This window comes from Rousettus aegyptiacus, unplaced genomic scaffold, assembly GCF_014176215.1.
Source record: "Rousettus aegyptiacus isolate mRouAeg1 unplaced genomic scaffold, mRouAeg1.p scaffold_m13_p_13, whole genome shotgun sequence".
NCBI lineage: Eukaryota > Metazoa > Chordata > Mammalia > Chiroptera > Pteropodidae > Rousettus > Rousettus aegyptiacus.
Genome location: NW_023416288.1, coordinates 14,153,145 through 14,172,353, shown reverse-complemented (window position 1 = coordinate 14,172,353; position 19,209 = coordinate 14,153,145). Strand labels below are relative to the sequence as shown.

Genomic DNA, 19,209 nt, shown 5'->3' with positions numbered 1-19,209 from the left:
ATATCTGTTAATTGTTTTTAAAAAAGTTTATTTGTATTACAAAACTGACCATACCATAAACCTGATTCTCTACACTCAAAGAGAATATTACGATCTCTCTGTATGTCCACCCTGTATTGCTGGATATTTTAGCTAAAAATCATCGTTTAGGAGAATTTCAAGCTTCTCTCTGGACAGTGGCAACATCCTGACTGATCCAAGAAAGGAAAAGTACTAACAAAACCTTGTTAGAAAGTGTGTAACTGATCATTTCAGGCAACAGGATCAGTGATCACTAATCAGAGACAATAATTCCCTGAAGAGTGGTTGCTATTGCCTGTCTTTGAAAGAAAAAGAGAGATGGAGAGGGAGAGGGGAAAGGAGAAGGAGAGAGAGAGGGAGACAGAGAGAATGAGAGAAAGAAATGGTGTAAGTACCACTATTTTTCCTCCTTACTAGACACTACTAAATAGAAAGGGAATGATCAAGTTCCTAACTTGAAATTCATTTCTCAGAAACTATTAAATGTGCCAATGAAAAATATGGCTTAACTAACTAATGTATGAATTTCAGCCATTTATATATAGCCAATCTTCAGTCTCTTGTGGCCTTTAACAAAAGATGTTCTGAAATGGTTACATGAAATAAAGCACTCTGCAATTTGGATTAATAGGAAGTATTAAATTATACTTGAAGCAATTGACCAAGTGATCTTGGCAGATATCAAAGTGAGAAGCATTACCATGACTACTTACAGTGACCACTTAATCCATCAGTAGAATAGTTTGTATTCTAGAAGGTTATGACTAACTTGAGAAAAAATTTGTAAGGAAAAGTTTTCTTTATGGAGCTACCAGCAACACCAAAGAAAACATATTTATACCAATTAAATTTCTATTAAAATCCTTTTGTTTTCTATTGAAATCAATAATAAACCGGAAGCTGTAGTCAGCCTTGAGGAAATAAGGGTAATAGCAGGCATGCCTCCAAGAATCTCACATTTCATGGAGAAATAAATACCAATAAACAAAAACAGTTCAGTGATAATCAAAGCAGGCCATGGATGTGATGGCAGCCTGCAAAAGAAGCACTTTACCCATTATAGGGAACTCAGTGCAGACTCACATGAGGATCCAACACTTTAATAAGTCTGAAAGAATGTATAAGACATGGTCCAATGAATGAAAGCAAAGAGAGGATTTGTGACAGAGGAAACAGCATATACAGTGGTATAAAGGTCTATAAACCCCTGTCACATTCAAGAACTCTGAGTAGTTCAGTAGGGCTGGAGCACAGAATCAGAAGGGAGAGTAAAGAGAGTTAAAACTGAAGATGTAGGTAAGGCCTGGATCATAAAAACTATTTAATGCCACCCAAGAACTTTGAATAGGTTTAGATAACATGAATGCAAATAATATAGTCGCCTCTGTGTCTCGTGACTTCACATTTAGATGAAGAAAATTAACAGTGAGGGTCAGAACTTAAGTGGAGGCACCATCCCCAACATCATTCAAAACGGGCTCTAATGGTTATTTTCTGTTTAGAATATGGTTTTTGTTTCATTTACAAAGAAGAAATGCATACACCTTTGCTTGCCAAAAAAAAAAATATATTAGGGAATATAATTATTTATAGCAAAATGGAAATCTGGAAAAAACATATGTGTGGAGGTGGGGCTGATTTTATTTGTTGATGGGGAGGTAGATGACACAAGTCAGGTGCTGAGTAATAGCTGTGGAAAGAAGGGCAAGGGAAGAACACTGGTAGTAGGTTCTGAATGTAGGTATGGGGGAAGCTCTAAATTCTGAGCTAGAGATGAAAGTTACATGTGGATAGTGAACATCAAAAAAATGTGTATGCTTATGGGGGTAATGCAGACAGAATGAAGTGGTTCTCACCATCTGCAAAGGTTCATGCCTCTGGAGTTAGAAGTATATGCTAACATTTATTCACGAACCAAAAAGATATTGAAAAAAATGATAATCATATTAATGAAAAGAATAAGTATCAAAGGCAAGAAGAATAAGAGGGAAAAGATTGTTTAGAAAAAAACAAACCAGCAGTATCCATTTCAAAATAAACTATATTTTGCCTCTTACACCCACACGAAAGTGAAATAAAATTTGCCAAAAGGAATTTGCCAATTGTCAAAGCAAAAAGTTGGCAGCCCTAATTGTTCTTGCTACAAGTGAACAAAATGAGTACTCTACATGAATCATTCTCAAAGCTGTCCAGTACAAAATTCTGAATGGCATCCCTATATTAAGATATTCTATATTTTATTATTTATTTATAGCCTGCCTTGCTTTCACAAACAGACCTAAATCATCTGAAACAAACTTTATACATTAAACCAATAAAATACAAATTTAAGAAAATGAGAGCCACAGAAAATAAAATAAGAGCTAAACTTTGAATAAGAGATGAGCAGGGGTGGGGACATTATGTTGCTTTAAAGGCATCAAACTCTCACTACCTTGTTAAGCCACAGCTTTGTCCTGGGGTTTCCAACCAAAGGAAAAAGAAAAGTAGTTACTCTATAGCTCTCTTATCTGTGAAGAAAAAGTAGATTATCGGTTTTTCAGAGGTATATGTTTAGATTATAGGTATCAAATTTGAATAAAAGAGGAATTTTGTTCAATATATGCTATCATGGGTCTATCTCATGAAAAGTAAGATCATTAGTAAATATCATTAAAAACCCTCTTCCATGTTAAGTACTATATAGTAATCTTTTACATTTTTTGTCTTCAATAACCTCACAATGTCCTAGTGACAATTGAGAATGCTATCTAAAGTATGATATAATTCTACTTTCCAGAATTTCTTTTCAATTCCAATGAGTATTTTTAATGCAAGAGAGTCTGTGGAATCTAGCGACTGGTCTTTTTCTATTATCATCACAACTATACATTTTTAGAAAAACAGATCAAATATATAATTTCTCTCTCCAGACCTTATTTACTAGGTAAAACCAGTTTATAAAATCTATCTACAAAAGGCTGTCATCTGTCATTTTATAAGGATTACCTGAAATACTAAATGCTAAAACCAAGACATTTTTGAGCAAAGTAGCATTTTTATTTTAATTTTGATTCAAATTGTTTTCCACAAAATGTGTACATCTATACTAAAGTATTCTGACCATGTGGATTTTGAACAAACCAAATTCATACTAAAAGGCACTTCATAAAATTATTTGAAATATATATTATTATTTTTCTTACTACTTGCTCCCAATACAGCCTTCAACCTGGTGATATTTCCAGCTTTGTTAATACTTAACACATGAAAAATATGTATCTAAGTACAGATATATTATACAACAAAAATTTCACAATTCTAACTAATATCAAGTATTTTAACTATAAATTATTATGTTCTATGTTAAATACCACCCCCATTTAGCCTACACAGGATGTCAGCATATTTTACTTTTATTTTGTTTCCAAATTACTGTGTGGAAACCTAAAATAAAGTTTATCTTAATTGTATGTCTAAAAGAAACAAATAAAGACATTTGATCATCAAATTTTAGTTATGAATAAATTTAGCATAATTAATAAAGTACAATGTACTCAAATACTCATTTGATTCTTCTTACCATGAAAGCTTTCTGAAGTCAGATAAATACAAATATATGTCCTAGAAAGTTGATACTTATTTTCAAAAGTATATATGCAAACTACAAGTTTCTGAAACCAGTTAGTTGGGGGAAAGAAGAAAGGGTTGAAAAAGCAATGAGAAGAAAGGAGGCTGCTTAATACAATATTTAAAATAACAAAGAAAACATGTATTATAAGAATTGTAACTGAGTCTTCTTTATTGAAAATATCTAAAAGTTTGAATATGAAAGGCAGTATTATGTATTCATGAATTCAAGGAGAGGAGGCAGGTGACTTCTCTACGGGAGAGTATATCTTCATAATTATTTTTGGCACATGAAAAGTGCATCAGTTTGAGTGCATTTTTTAATGTGTTTAACATGCACTCATTAAGCATAATGAAAATACATACAATTGGAGACTATAGACGTTAGAAAAAAAGAACAAAGTTGTAACTGCACTCATTTATTTCCTCATTTAAGGAGTTATCTGAATAAATGTACCCTCAAGATAATCTTTTCTAGAACTTCTTTCATTTATACATATGCATTTGTAATTTTTAAAAAGCAGCTTTATAGGACATTTAGTCCACTTGAAATACTTGTTTGTTTATATGCCACCTCCTTCTTTTAGGCAATTTATTTAGATATATAATTTAGGATAAAATCACTAAACAAAACAAAGCAACAAATCCTCGGATCCTCATCTGTTACTCAGATGAAAATCTCAAGGATTTCCTTCACATCCAATGTTTCAAGTGAAGACAATAGGCATTTAAAGAAACAGATATTCCTGGATACCTAAATATAGTGCTTTCAAGAATAAGCACTTCTTAAAAAGTATCACTCTTATCTAAGTTTCAAAAGAGTAGTAATAAACTTAATATGTACCACTGATAAAATATATAGATAAGATTATTAACATTTAATCAATAAAATATCCTGAATGACAGGCTTACTATTAACCACATACAGAGTAAGTAAACTATAACAAACCATACTTGAATCTAAATTTGAGACATTTTACATTACCTAAAATAATTAAGAATCTATTCAAATATATTTTTGACACTACATAGAGGATGTTAGTTGTTCTACTGAATTTGAACATGGAAATAGAAGAACTTAGAAGTTCACAAAGAAATGAATTCACCTATAGACTGTTTTCTTAATGAATACTTAAATTATTGTAACAAAGTTATGCATTAACATATTTGATGGTAAAAGTTTCTATAAAGTAATAAATAAGTAATTTCTTATTCCTGAGCATGGATAACAATGTGTGTATCAATATCTGTATGTACGTGTGTGTCTATCTCACACTGATTTTTAAAGTCATCATTCAGTAATATTATTTTAGAGCTCTGATAGGGTGGGGGATAAATATCTTAAAATGTGGCAGCAAACAAATTTATTTTCAAAATTAGAGACTTTTATCATTAAACACTATGCAATACTTGTCAATTTTCTTTCCTTTAATCTATCCCTGGATTTAAAGTAATAAACTATTTGAAATCAATTATTCACATTCTAATTAGGATGAAAGGCAGTATGTTATTTTTTCATACTAAGTCTCTAAAAAGAAGAAAGATGCAACAGATAAGACATTTGCATGCTTTTGCTTTGAAGACAAGAGCTGAGTTTCACTCTAGGATTTTATATTTGGTAATCAGTGAAAATTGTTTTGGGGTAAAATGCTTTATTTATTTCTCAAGTATTCCATTCAGTATTTATTACAAGAATTCTATATAATGATTCACTGTTTCCTAAATGAAATCCTTTGAAATAAAAATGTATATAAATATAGTCATTCTCTTTTGCACTGTCAATTTAATATCACGTGTTTAGATTTTATAAACATGTGATTTGCACATGTCTAACTGAAGAATTATATCTATAAGGCATTATTAACATGCTAAATTCATATTAGGTGTATTTAGATCAAAACTCCAAAAGTAGAAACTTTTATTACTTCAAAAAGAAATCATGGTTTTCTATAATAAAGTTACAATATAATCTCATTCAATAAGTGTGTTATGTGCTACTTTTAAACAGCTCTATTAAAATAGAAAAATATGGGTTAAAATAGGAAGAAGGGACACTTGGAATGGAAGAGTAAGAACCAAAGTAACCAAAGTTGAAGTATTGTAGACCTTAGTAAGAGTGGGTTAAATTAACTAATGATATCCCAATCCATAGTCTAATACAAACTGAGTCTTAGTGTATGAAAATAATTAAAGTCATTAATATAGAAATCTATTTGAAACTATTCTGGGCATTAAATTTGGGAGAAAAAAGGTATGAGATTTGCCATGTGTTTTAAGAAAAAAAATAAATGTATCTTGTGGCTCTGTGAGTTTTACATTTATGATGATGAAAAAAATCAATAAATGTATGTTAACCTGAAAGTAACCATAAGGTATATATTTCTGAATATAAAAAATATATGATGTATAACCAGAGTTTTTAGTTTTATGCTTCACAACTCATTAGTAAAGAAGGCAAACAAACTCATCTAGACCAAGAGACTATTATTTAAATGTTCAAGGGTCTAGGGTCTAGAAAATCATGGCCAATTTATTTCAGGGAGAAAGACAAAGTGTTATATAATGTGAAGGTAATTCTGACATATTTAACAACCTGCTTATGACAGAGAATGAATGAACATCAATTTTTCACATGCTGCCCAGTTCATGTGAGAAACTATTAAAACCTTGAAAAAGTCATTCAAATGCCATAGTAAAATGTAAAAGAAGAAAATAAATCAGGTTTAGGAAGTGCACATGTAGGCTAATGTAAGTAGTTTTAAATGATGCAAATGTAATTTAACTTGAATGTGTAAATATTGGAGAGAACAATCTAGTGAGTCAAAGTATAGTGCCTAAATAAAAGTAAATGAATTAGTATTTCAGTAAAAAACAGTCCAAGAGTAAATAAGAATAGTGAGTGCTTGTGGGTGTCAGCACCTGGTCAGCCAGTAGGGCCATGGGGATTACAGCCTGTCTACTCATATCCACATTCACATGTCCAGTCCTTGTGGGTCAGTCAGGGTCCCAGGGCATGAGTGACCATAGCTAGTGAGAAATGACACTTTTTGTCCGCGTGACAGAAATTCTCTTTGCAAACCCTTTAGAGTTTGGGAAATTAGTATCCTATTCTAACCAACTTAAATAAAACTAAACAATGTAAAAACTGTGAAGTAATTGACCTTTAAGCCTGTGAATTATTAAGGCACATATGCTATAACGCACTATCCAATTCAGATTTCCATAATCTAAGAGTTTTGGAAGACAGCCACAGAGAGTACTAAGGTTGAAAAATCATATCTTGAGCAAGGTGAAACATTCTAGGTTTTCAAAATGAAATGAGCTTTAAAAAGAATTTAAAGAATTTAAGTTTGCTATGAGGATGATTCTGACATTGTGGGTTGTTAAACATTAAGGTGGTTTGCTGAGATTGCAGAAACTCCATTCCTAAAAATCTTTAAAAATAAGAAGGATTCAGACCAGCTGCTCAAAAGATGGCATGGGAGCTTTATTCAACTAATACTCTCCAAGACTCTTCTAACCCTATGAATTTAACTGTACTTGCCAATACAAGCAGTATATTTCATTTAACACTTCTAATTCCCTACCATACAGCATTTGGGAGTGGGGCATTGCAACACATACGTCTTACAGTGGATAAAATCATGTGAGGCAACAGTTTGTCATAATTAGGAGTCCTGGTAATATCTCTGGGTACTTGCACTTTCTGATTGTAGATTTAACATGCAAATCACATATAGCACTTAATCAAAGGTTTGTATAATATATTAGTTTTGAATAACTCATGCTAATAAAGCATTAAACCATTACATAAAGTACTAAAACATAAATAAAAATCAGGCAATTTAAGTTTTCCTTCTTTATTTCATGAGGATGTAAAAAACTGGTTTTTTCATTAAACTGGCATTGTTCTTTAAGTTTAAACATTTAATCGCTAATAATCCAAAACTTTTTAATATATCATATCACATATATTTTCCTTGAAATATATTTGAATCCTTAAAATATTAGTGTATATATAGTATATACTAAAAAGAGAATTAATAATATATTAAAGTCATAGATTCCGGTAAAAATTATTTTACAAAAAAATACTCGAATAAATCAAATAGTAAACTAAATTTCATAGATACTAAATTAAATAGCAACCACTCAAGCTGCACGTAAATACATTTGTATATGTTACAGCAAACTATCCGATTCATATTTCCACAAAGAACTCTGGCTTTCCTTAAAGAATCTACAGTTTAGCATTAGATTTAACCAAGTTTCAGCATCCAACACCTTTCCTTTTGCCAGTATGCTTATGCAAAATCTTTAAAGAGTTTATTTTCTCATAAAGTAACAGCAGCATTATTAAACTAATTCCAACTGCTGACTTCACCAAGTATGGCTATAAAGTGCCACTCAAACTTTCTAGACTGCTCAAATTAGCAGATTCATAACTTGATATAGCACAGACGAGCTACCTTCATAGCCCTCCAGTTAACTATATTCAGGAAATATTTGCATCCATAGCACTATAGATGCTAATGACTGAGTCGAAAATACGCATGGAAACACACACCCCTCACTGCGTAGCAGTCTGTCAATAAACTGTAAACAGACACAATATACCTATGGGTAAGGTAGATATCCACCACCCATTCAAGGTTCCAGGACAATATCTCTTTTTGTTGATACTGATTTTGAACTCGAGTGTCCGTGTGTGTGCGCGCGTGTGTGCGTGTGTGTGTGTGTGTGTGTGTGTGTGAGTGCGCGCGCGCAGGTTACCAGAGAAGGAGATCCATTCTTGCAGAGGGGCCCTCTGAAGACTCCTTTAATGCCCCTGTAGTGTCCATTGCGGAGATGTCTCGAACTGATGACCAGGTAACAAGCCATGTGGGTCAGAGCCGGAGGTGCAGAGTCTCAGCTCCTCACCAGGCGACCAGCCGTGGAAATGTGGGCTGGGTTCTCAGCAGCAACAGTGACTGCCACCTCCTGAGAAGAAGCGGCCAACAGTAAGCAGGGGACTCGGCGGCCGCGCGTGCCTGCTCTTCGCCCCGCGCGGGGCTGCTGCTGCGGGCAGCAGCTGCTCTGACGGCTGCGGCAGCCACGGAGCACTTAGGGGACCCGGCGAGCCAGTCCACATGCTGCTCTGACGAGGTGACTGCTCAAACGCCGGCCTGCGAGATTTATTTTTAAGGACAACTTCCTGGGTCCGCTAGGGAATCAGGAACTCCCCTCCCCTTTCCTCCCGCCCCCCGCCTGCGCACCAAGTGCGCGTCCCGGGGATGCTCAGGCGCGGATCCCCAAAGTCTGGCAGGGGGCGTCCGCGTTCTGGGTTGTGGGCTGTGGCGCGGAGGCTTCAGCAGCAGCAGCCTGTGCGGGAAGAGTGGCGGGGAGTCCTTGGGAGCGCCAAATCGCTTCCCCCGCTGCAGTGTAATGGGGGAGGTGGAGGAGGCGACAGGCGGGCTGGGGAAAAGATAGGGAGTTGGGAGACGCGACTTGTGAGCGAGAGCTGTTAGCGTCGCTGCTCGGAGCCGTCGGCTCGGGGCCGCCCGGGAGGCGAGGGACGCGCCGGGCGGACGGGCGAGGAGGTGACAGCTGCTGCGGAGACGGTGGGAGGCTCTCGAGGCTGCGGGACGCGCCGCTGCTGCATCCTGCCATCCGCTTCAGCTCGCTGGTCCTTGAGCCTAATCTCTGGGCCAACTTTGCACAATGTTTGGAGACGGGGTCCCGGGATGACTGGGGAGTTCCGCGGTGGAAAAGACGAGCAGGAGGGGTGCGTTTTCCGTACTCTTTCGCTGCCTGATCGCCCTCAGCATTTCTTCTGCGCTCAGACTGACAGCAGCGTTGGCAGAAGGAACAGTTCCCTAGTTGGCTGTAAAGAGCCGTGCAGCCCCAAATAGGGCAGACGAATTAGATGCGCCACGGCAGGTAAAGGATGGAGAAGAAATCAAGTTTTAGATAGAAAACTTATATAGGAAATAGAAAGGAAACATGCATACGTGTGTACACACACACACACACACACACACACACACACACACATATCCAGAGTTATAAATATTCACAAATCTTTATCCTTAGAGAGGTAGATATTTTTGGCCTGTATAGAACAGTCGTGTCTTCACACAACCCCCAATGATCACTCCTCAGAGGTGTTTTTAACGGACATTGTATTATCTGCTGTAAATCAAGCCACCAGGGAGCGAGCTGCGCTAATATAAGACGTGTGCAGAAAGAAGCCTTTCCAGACTCAGAGGACGGTATGCCCTCCCCTCCGCCCCCATCTGACCTAACGGTGTTCTGTGATCCCTCTTACCCCAGCTCACTCCGTCTGTGCTGCAGGGAAGATTAAAGATCCGCCTCCTTCCCTCTGTTGCCTTGTCACTGGAATTAATGGCAAGGTTAATTCCCTCAGTCCTCCTCCCAGTTTTCTCCTGTCTCCCACAATACTCCATTTGCACCCTAATTGAAACTGAGGACCTATCACAAATGACAGAAACTGATCAAAGAAAACAGATAATTTAATTTTTCTTATTTAGGCAACTCATAAAACTCTAAAGCAAAAAAAAAAAATAAAAATAAAAATATTCCAATTAATATAACTATTGTAACTATCTAATAAAACTTAACTTTTTTTAACTTTATTACATAGCTTACATCCTTAATATTTTATTAAGAAACACATAGATGTATTTCTCATTTTAAAAGTGTTAGTCTTTTTCAAGTGTTTAAATACTAGAGTCTTAGTATGTAAGGTGAAAATGCCAATTCCTTGCAAACTTCTAATTGAAAATTTCTGAAACAGAGCAATGTCAATCTTGTAAGAATTGTTTAATTATTTATAACTGTCTTGTTGGTAAGAACTTGAAGTTAAAATGATTATGGGTAGTAACAAAAAATATCACACATCCACCTTTTCCTTCCTATCAAGACATGATGTATTTAACAATGTTGTGTTTATGAAACTTACGGTTGAAAAATGTTTCATAAAAATGAGAGTAAGAAGCATTTCTCATGTATAAATATTAGATCTATTCTATTCAAAGAAAATAATGTACTTGCAAATAGTGAAATTTCAAAATCAGATGAAGATTTTGCCAAAAAATGAATAACGAAGATAATGTGGTTCAATCTATAACTACTATTTCACTCTTCATAAATGTAAGTAGCAAAAGGATCTAAGTGTAAGTATCTTTGAATGGACTAGAAAAATGAATGATGTCCCATACTGTGAATAACAGTTCCATGAATACTGTGAATACATTTATCAAGAAAATGTAATCCTAATAATGTTTTTTTTTTTAAAGAGTCAGGTGTACTTTTCTAAGTGAAAAATCTTAATTAATCCAAAAGTGTAAAATTCAACTATCTCATCTTATTGAAGCATTTTTTAAAAGTATTTGTTAGCTACCCTGACATTCTTGTTCATTTGACTATTGACCTGTGCGCCTCTGAGTTCTTCCCTCAGAAACAATCCCTTTTTATAGTAACATTTCAAAAACTATAGTCATTTTCCTAAATTTATTTAAAGTTATTTAATTTTGAGGTTTTTTTTAAAAAACGAATGTTACCAATTTTGTTAATTTACCATATTTAAAATATATATATCAACAGTGGTGGTTCTTTGTTTTTTAATTTTTTGCCATACACCTTAAAATATCAATGCAAAAATTGACACATTTGTTACTCTCAGCCAATTTTAAGAATAGTTAAAAAATAAAAAAATAAAAACAACTCATGTCTTTTCCTTGCCAGATTGTGATTGGTATCTATCAATGTGATGTCATCATATTCTACAACTCCCTGTCATTGCTGCCTACATTTGAGATGTGATTTGCTCAATCTAAATAATAGAAACATGTGTGTTTTAATTTGCAGTTGCTATAGACACAAAATTGCTCAGTTGTATTAATATCTTTTTACTAAAGGAGATACTTTCTTTCCATTCCAGTAATTAAAAATTTTCAGAGAAAGTGAAAATAAAACAGTTTAAAATAAGCCTATGTTAAATGAGTTTTAGATACAAATCAGACTCTACTGCAACATTGTGAAAAGCAAATATCATGTGTAATTTTACAAAGCCCATTTATTTAAAGCAATATTTGGTCTGATGAGTTTTCTTCATTCCATGGAAAAGGATGTGAATGGCAAAGGCCATGAATTTTAGCCTATAACCAATTTGACATTTCCACATGTTTCCAGATTCATGGCTGAGTCATAGATGATTGACAGAGTGAGAAATTCTCTCTTCCATTACCTTTATCAGCACTCCTCAAATCGATCCCCTTATCTCCACATCTACTGCCCCACCTTAGACCAAACCATCATCACCTCTAGCATGGACCACTGCAATATCCTTCTAACTAATCTCCCTACTTCCAATGTCACCTCTATACACAATTTATTCTCTGTATCCAACAGCCAGAGTGATATTTTAAAAACATAGGTCATATCCTAATACTTCCCTATGAAACCATACATGGTTTCATATCACACTCAGAATAAAATCCAAACTATACACTATATATATATATATATATATATATATATATATAGCCCCCTTTACCCCAGTCCCTGCCCACCTTGTTCTATTGTATTACCCTCTCCCACTACTACTCATGGTTTTCACGCACTCGGCTTGTCTACCCTGGACAGCTTCTGTTCCAGCTGTCCAGCTGTTCCTTCTACTAGAAATGTTCCCTGAGCCTCACAAGGGAACCATCTTGGTGACATTTAAAGGCTGCCTGTTCAGAGTAGTCCTTCCTGACTACTCAAATTAATGGAGCTATCTGCCCACAGGAAACTTTGTTTCAAGTAAATTAATAGTGTTTTTTTTTTTTTAGAAAAGCTTTAAGTTTACAGAAAAATTAAGCAGAAAATATAGTGAGTTCCTATATACTCCTCATCCCCACACATAACACAGTTTCCTCCATTATTAATGTCTTGCTTTTGTGTGGTACATTTGTTATAATTGATGAGTCAATATTGATACAATATTGTTAACTGAAGTCCATAGTTGACATTAGAATTTACTCTTTGTGTGTCTGATGGTCTTTGACAAATGTATAATGTCATGTATCCACCACTACGGTATCACACATTACAGCTTCACTGCTCTAAAAACCGCCTGTGCTCCACCTAGTCACGTCTCCTATCCCACCAAATTTCTGGTAACCACTGATCTTTTCACTGTCTCCCTATTTTTACTCTTCAAGAATGTCATAATCAATATCACCCCAATAAATTTAATTTAAAAAAAGAATGTCATATAGTTGGAATTACACATTATACAGCTTTTTCAGATTGACTTCTGTCATTTAGCCATATGCATTTTAAGTTTCTTCCATGTCTCTTAATGGCTAGCTATCTCTTTTATTTTTATTGCTGGGATATATTTTAACAGTATTTCTTTACGATATGTGTTGAATTATGCCCCCTCTACAAAAAATATACAGAAGTTCTGACCCCCCGTGAATGTGACTTCATTTGGAAATAGGGTCGTTGCAAATGATCAAATTAAGATGAAATCATTAGGGCAGGACCTGATCCAATATGACCGTGTCCTAATCAAAAAGGGAAATTTGGACAGAGACAGAGACACAGGGAAAATGCCACATGAAGACTGGATTTACGCTGCCATAACCCAATGAAGGCAAAAGACTACCAGCATACCACCAGCTAGTACAGAGACATGGAATAGATTTTTCCTCACACCCCTGGACAGAACCAATCCTGCTTATCCCTTGTTTTCAGATTTTTAGCCTCCAGGACTGTGTCATTATTAATTTTTGTTGTTGAAGCAACACAATTAGTAATACTTTCTATAGCAGCTGTAGGAAACTAATACACATTGTATAGATATACCACAATTTGTATACATATTCACCATTGAAAGATATCTTGGGTGCTTCCAAGTTTTGTCTGTCATGTATAATGCTGCTATAAACACTAAATGAGCAGGTTTTTGTGTGGACATAAGTTTTGAACTCATTGGAATAAATACCAAGAAGGTAATTGATCTATCTTATCATTAGCTCTATAAGAAACTGCCAAAGTATATTCTGGCATGGCTGTAAAATCAAGCATTCCCATCAAAAGTGGATGATGGTTTATATTGCCATATCCTAACCAGAATTTGGTGCTGTAAGAATTTTGGATTTTAGCCATTTTAATAAGAATGTGGTAGTATCTCATTGTTGCTTTAATTTGCAATTCCCTAATGGTATACGATTTTGAGCATCTTTTTATATGTTTATTTGCCATCTGTATGTCTCCTTTGGTGAGTAGTACACATCATTTGCCCATTTATTTTGACTGAGTTACTTGTTTTCTTATTGTAAGAGTTCTTTGTATATTTTGGGTACCACTCCTTTATCAGATATTTGTTTTGAAAATATCTTCTCACGACATGTGGTTTATCTTTTCATTTCTTAATAGTGTATTTTGCAGAGCAGAGGTTTTTAATTTTACTATGATCTAATTAATAAATTTTTCCTGTATTGTGCTTTCATTTTTATACCTAAGAGGTCATCATAAAACCTGTCACTAGATTTTCCTCTAAGTCATCCTCTAAGAGTTTTATGGTTTTACACTTTACATTTAGATCTATGATCCATCTTGCATCCATTTTTGTGGAAGGTTTAAGGTCTGTGTCTAGATGCATTTTATTTGCATGTCGATGTTCAGTTGTTCCAGCACCATTTTTTGAAAGGACTATCCCTTTTCCATTGAATAATCTTTATGCTTTTGTCAAAGATCAGTTAACTCTATTTGTGTGGGTCTATTTCTGGGCTCTCTAGTCTGTCCTCATGATCTATTTGTCTGTTATTTTACCAATACCACACTGTTTTGTTCACTATAAGCATCTATTTTTTCCCACTTTAAACTCTTAGATATTTTAATATTTTTCTCATGTATTCATGAATTTACTATTTTTTATTCTTGAATGACAACTATGAAAGCATTTTGTCCATTTCTATGGTCAAAGTTCTTAACTGACATTTAGAAGGTGAATGAATAGTGTTTTCTATTTGAACCTACTAGTGCCACAGTTAAATTATTTCTGAATGATTATATTTTTACATGTGCACACATATTATAAGAAATTCAGAAATTTGGGTTTCAATATTTTATTTTTTTAGGTCTGCATGCTAATAAATATTTGGTCAAATTCTACTAAATTCTCTATTTAAACTAATTCCACTATTATTAAACGTTGTTTGAACAATTCGCTTCTACTAAATTCCATGCTTTATATTCTGATTCTTGGAAAACTAGCCATTGTAGAAATAATGTGCTCAGTTGCACTAAAGGTTTTATTGTTTGGTGGCTATATATTTGGCAGTCTTAAGTAAATAACACCCAACAGTGACCTTTGTTATCCCTTAAACTGATTAAGCCTATCAAGGCAAAAAAGGTCTGGTTAGCAGAACTAAGACTTTAAAAATGAGAAAGGTTTTAGGGCAGGGTCCCATATTGGGTGCCTATAGGAAAAGACTGATAATGTGAACCTATGAATTATGTTGGTGTAGAAAACAATAGGGACCATGGTGGGCATCTTATGTGGGCAGCTACTATAGAGTCTCAGTTATGCGAGATCTCAAGTAAGCTGTTGCAGAATCTTTGTAGGATTTCAAGAGAAATCAGAAATCCATATTATGTCAAATCTATTATTTAAATATAGGCAACTAATAGAGTGTATGTGGTTTGTTTTACTACTGCAGGAATTTTAATGAAAACACCGTATTAGTAGTGAGAAGGTAAATTGCACTGGTAGAAAGAGAGACAACATAGAGATACAATAAAGGACTTGTATCTAAACTATACAAAGAACTTGTACAAATCAATAATAAAGACTTAAAAAATAAGAGAAGGATTTCAAAGGCACAACATCAAGAAAAATAGTGACATAGTCAATAAACATAAGATGCTCAATGTACTCATCAGAGAAATGCAAATTAAAACAGCAATGACATACACACCCTCCAGAATGACTAAAATTTTGAAAACCATAACACAAAATGGTTGCAAGGATCTGGAATTATCTTACTTTGTGGTAGGAATTTAAACTGGAAAAACCCATTTGGGAAATTGGCAATATCTATTAAAGCTACACTTATTCTATGACCCAGCCATCTTATTCCTAGGTAAACACCAAAGACAAATGAGTACATATATCCACTGAAGACACATACAGGAATATTTGGAGCTGCTTTTTCCTTAATACCCAAAAACTAGGACATGCAAAAGTCCATCACCAAGAGAGTGGATAAGTAAAATGTAACATATTCATTAAATGGAATGTTACACTGCAATAGAAAAGTAGCTGTGATATATAATAACATTGATTAATATCACAGACATAAGAAAGAGCAACAGAATTAAGAGACAAATGACTAGAAACTAACCATATCATTCCATTTATATAAAATTCAATAATAGCCAGAACTAAACTATGATAATGGAAGTCAGAATAGTAGTTATCGCTTGGGTGGAGCATATTGACTGAGAATGGATATGGGAGAGCCTTCCATGAATCTTGTCAATGCTCTATATCTTAATCTAAGCAGTAGTTGTGTGTGTGTAAAAATTATTTGAGTTGCGCACTGAATATTTATTGACATACCATTGACATCCAGCAGAACAGCTAAAATTAAAGAGACTCAGAGTACTAAGTATTGGCAAGGATAAAGAATAACTGTAACTTTAATGTAAATGCACAGAAATTAACACAAAAATTTTAGGAAACTGTTGGCAACATCTCCTAGAGCTAGGTATTCACATAACCTATAACGCACAGTTCCATGGCATATGTATGTGACCACCAAAATACATATACAAGAATGTTTACTGAAGAATTATTCATAAAAGCTCCCCAAAAGAACAACCATATTTATCAACTGTAGAATGAATAAAAATGTGATACATTTATAAAGTGAAATGTTATACAACAATATAAACAAGCAAGCTGCTACACAAAAGGTAATGGACAAATATTGTAGATATTTAGTTGAACAAAAGAAGCTATACACAAAGAAGTATATAATGTATGATTCCATACACATAAAATTCAAAAACTGGCAAAAACTAATCTATGATGCTGGCAGTTAGTTTAGCAGTTACCTTTAGGGAATAGTAAAGGAAGGGGAACAAAAGTTGATTCCGAGGGATGCAAATAATAGCCATCATATGATGTTCTCGTTCCCTTAAAGTGTGTTACAAAATCAATTTTAAAGTATATTTTTAACAAATGAACCTCCTCATTTTACAGGTAAAGAAACTAGGCTCCAGGGAAGCTTAAAAATATTCAAGTCACACAGATTGAAAATAAATCTGGTCTCCCACTGACTAGCTCTCTGGTGGGTTTTTGGTTTTTTGTTCTGTTTTGTTTTCTTGAGATTTTCTTTTCTATGACCAATTTTAGTAATTTGTTTAGTTTTTTATTTACGTCACCTCCTACCATAAGTAAGGGGTGAAATTTCAATGCACTGGTCATCATTTGATACAATAAAGAAGGTGAGCTTGAAATCCCATATACTTTTCTAGTTCATGGGCAGAGCAATGGTCCAAACCAGTGATGTGGTCCCAAAGCTTGAGTAATGGTCCGGGTTCTTTATTCACCTTCATCACTGGTGGGAAGTGGATTTACATGAGAGTTATAAACACAGTATGGTCACCATCTCCCCAGAAAAAAGGGGCTGGACCTAATGTGGAGATGGGGTAGATGATGAACTCAGATGCCTCATGCTCTTCAGGAAAGCATTTATTATACTCACTCCCAGCCCAGAAAGCTCAGTGAAGTACATGAGGGCTTTCCATCTTCAATCTGAGGCCTCCTTGCTATAGGCGCCACTCAAAACGGGCCTCCCGAGCTGTGGCCAGACTAAGATATCTGGGCCCCTGCTGCCACCACCATTGCTGACCTGGACCATCACAGAGCTAAAGGGTAGCAGGTCTGCATTTTCTAATTTAATCAGATGTTTATGTAAAAGTGACTACAGATATAATCCGTTTATATCTGTATATAATTATATGATTTAAATTATCATGAAAATATGACTAAAACAGCTACAAAATTTTTAAATTAATTTATCAAGCAAAATACTTTGAGAAAGTCTTCAGAAACTACTATATTAAAAACTATTTTAATGTAGTTTTTGGTTTTCCAAACACTTCTTTATCTAATTTCTTTCATTTTAAATTGCCTCATTGGTTTACTAATTGCTTCTTTTTCTCATACTGGCTTTTTTCTTAACTTTTATCCTAATATTTAACTCAAGAAGTAAGAAAAAGTAATATTCTTCAGTTGCCTAATACCTAACTCAGTTCATGTCTCAAATAGAGCTATTCAGTTTTCTGTTTGCCTCTAGTCAGCACCTGATTCTAACTCAAACTCCACCCCAGGGAACCAGCTGTGGCCAGATAGTACTCACTGAAGGATTCAAATGAGAAGTTTGTGAATTACAATGTGCCAGATTCCGGGTTGCCCCAGCTGCATGAACCTATTTACCAATCTCTCTTTTATTTTGGTCTTAACTGTCAGTGAAATTTTCTAAGGGTAGCTACTATTTCAAACCAGTTTTGTTACAAAATAGTTTACACGTGTAGATATAGGAAGTCATGGTAAATAAATGAGACCTTTAGTATTTTCACAGTGGTAAATCTGAAAGTAAATACAAACTTCCAGATGTGAAGCCCCCTCTGTGTGTGAGGAATATGAAGAAGGAAAGAAAAGGGAAACAGTATGAAAGAGCTTTCTTTTTTAGCTTCATCTTTAAAATCCTTAAGATAGTGGTGTTTCCCCCTGAAATGAACTCAATAGAGTTAAAGATTGGAGAATGATTAAAGGGTCCTGTGGCCTTAAAGCAAAAAAAAAAAAAAAAAAAAAAAAAAAAAAGTAGCATTTTGAGTACTAACTCCTAACAAATCAAATAACAAAGACCCAGATGATGACTTAATCAAAGTTAAGAAAATAATTTAGGATAAGTTTCCCCCAGACTTAGGTTCAATAATTAATTTTGCAAAAAAGTATCAGTAAATCAGACAGCTAAATTTGTACTGTGAGTTAAGAGAATATAGGGAAAATGATAAGAAATCAAACTAGCCTCATAGATTTATTTTAGAAGTATTTTCCAAGATATGCCTCAAAGTAAAAATAAAAAGTCGCAGTTCAGTGGTTTAGATTAACTAAAACGACAGACATCATAGAGAAGCTATTGGTATTGACTGATGTTCTGAGTTATCAAGAGAAAGACACAGCCTTCCCACAACAATTCAGAAATACACAAACTATCAGCTAAGACCTATCTATAAGTCTACAATTATAGAGAACCCCGATCCCATTTCACACTCCACCCTCTTCTCCAGAAAGAGTCCTTAAAGCACAGGAGATGGAGAAAGGCTTCAGATGACAGAATCATAAACAGCAGTCCTTGCTGTTTACATAGCATTTTGGTGTTCTCATTTCAGTATTCCTAAAGCTATCGTGCCAGTTTGACAAAACTGTGGAGAGAGAAAAGAGCCTTGCTGCCTGCAAATGTCAAGAAATGTGTCCACCATCATGTTTTGGGCGCTTAGAATCCCGATAGA

The 19,209-nt window shown here is 34.7% G+C and overlaps 1 protein-coding gene across 1 annotated transcript in view; it reads right to left on the bottom strand.

Annotated features, from left to right (window-relative positions):
• Positions 1-9,032, bottom strand: part of ZNF804B (zinc finger protein 804B) — a 438,988-nt gene extending 429,956 nt beyond the window's left edge. The window contains exon 1 of the mRNA XM_016149621.2: positions 8,404-9,032. Within this exon, the coding sequence (XP_016005107.2) occupies positions 8,404-8,511 (108 nt within the window). The 5' untranslated portion in view covers positions 8,512-9,032. The remainder of the gene's footprint in view (positions 1-8,403) is intronic.
• Between the last annotated feature and the right edge of the window lie 10,177 nt (positions 9,033-19,209).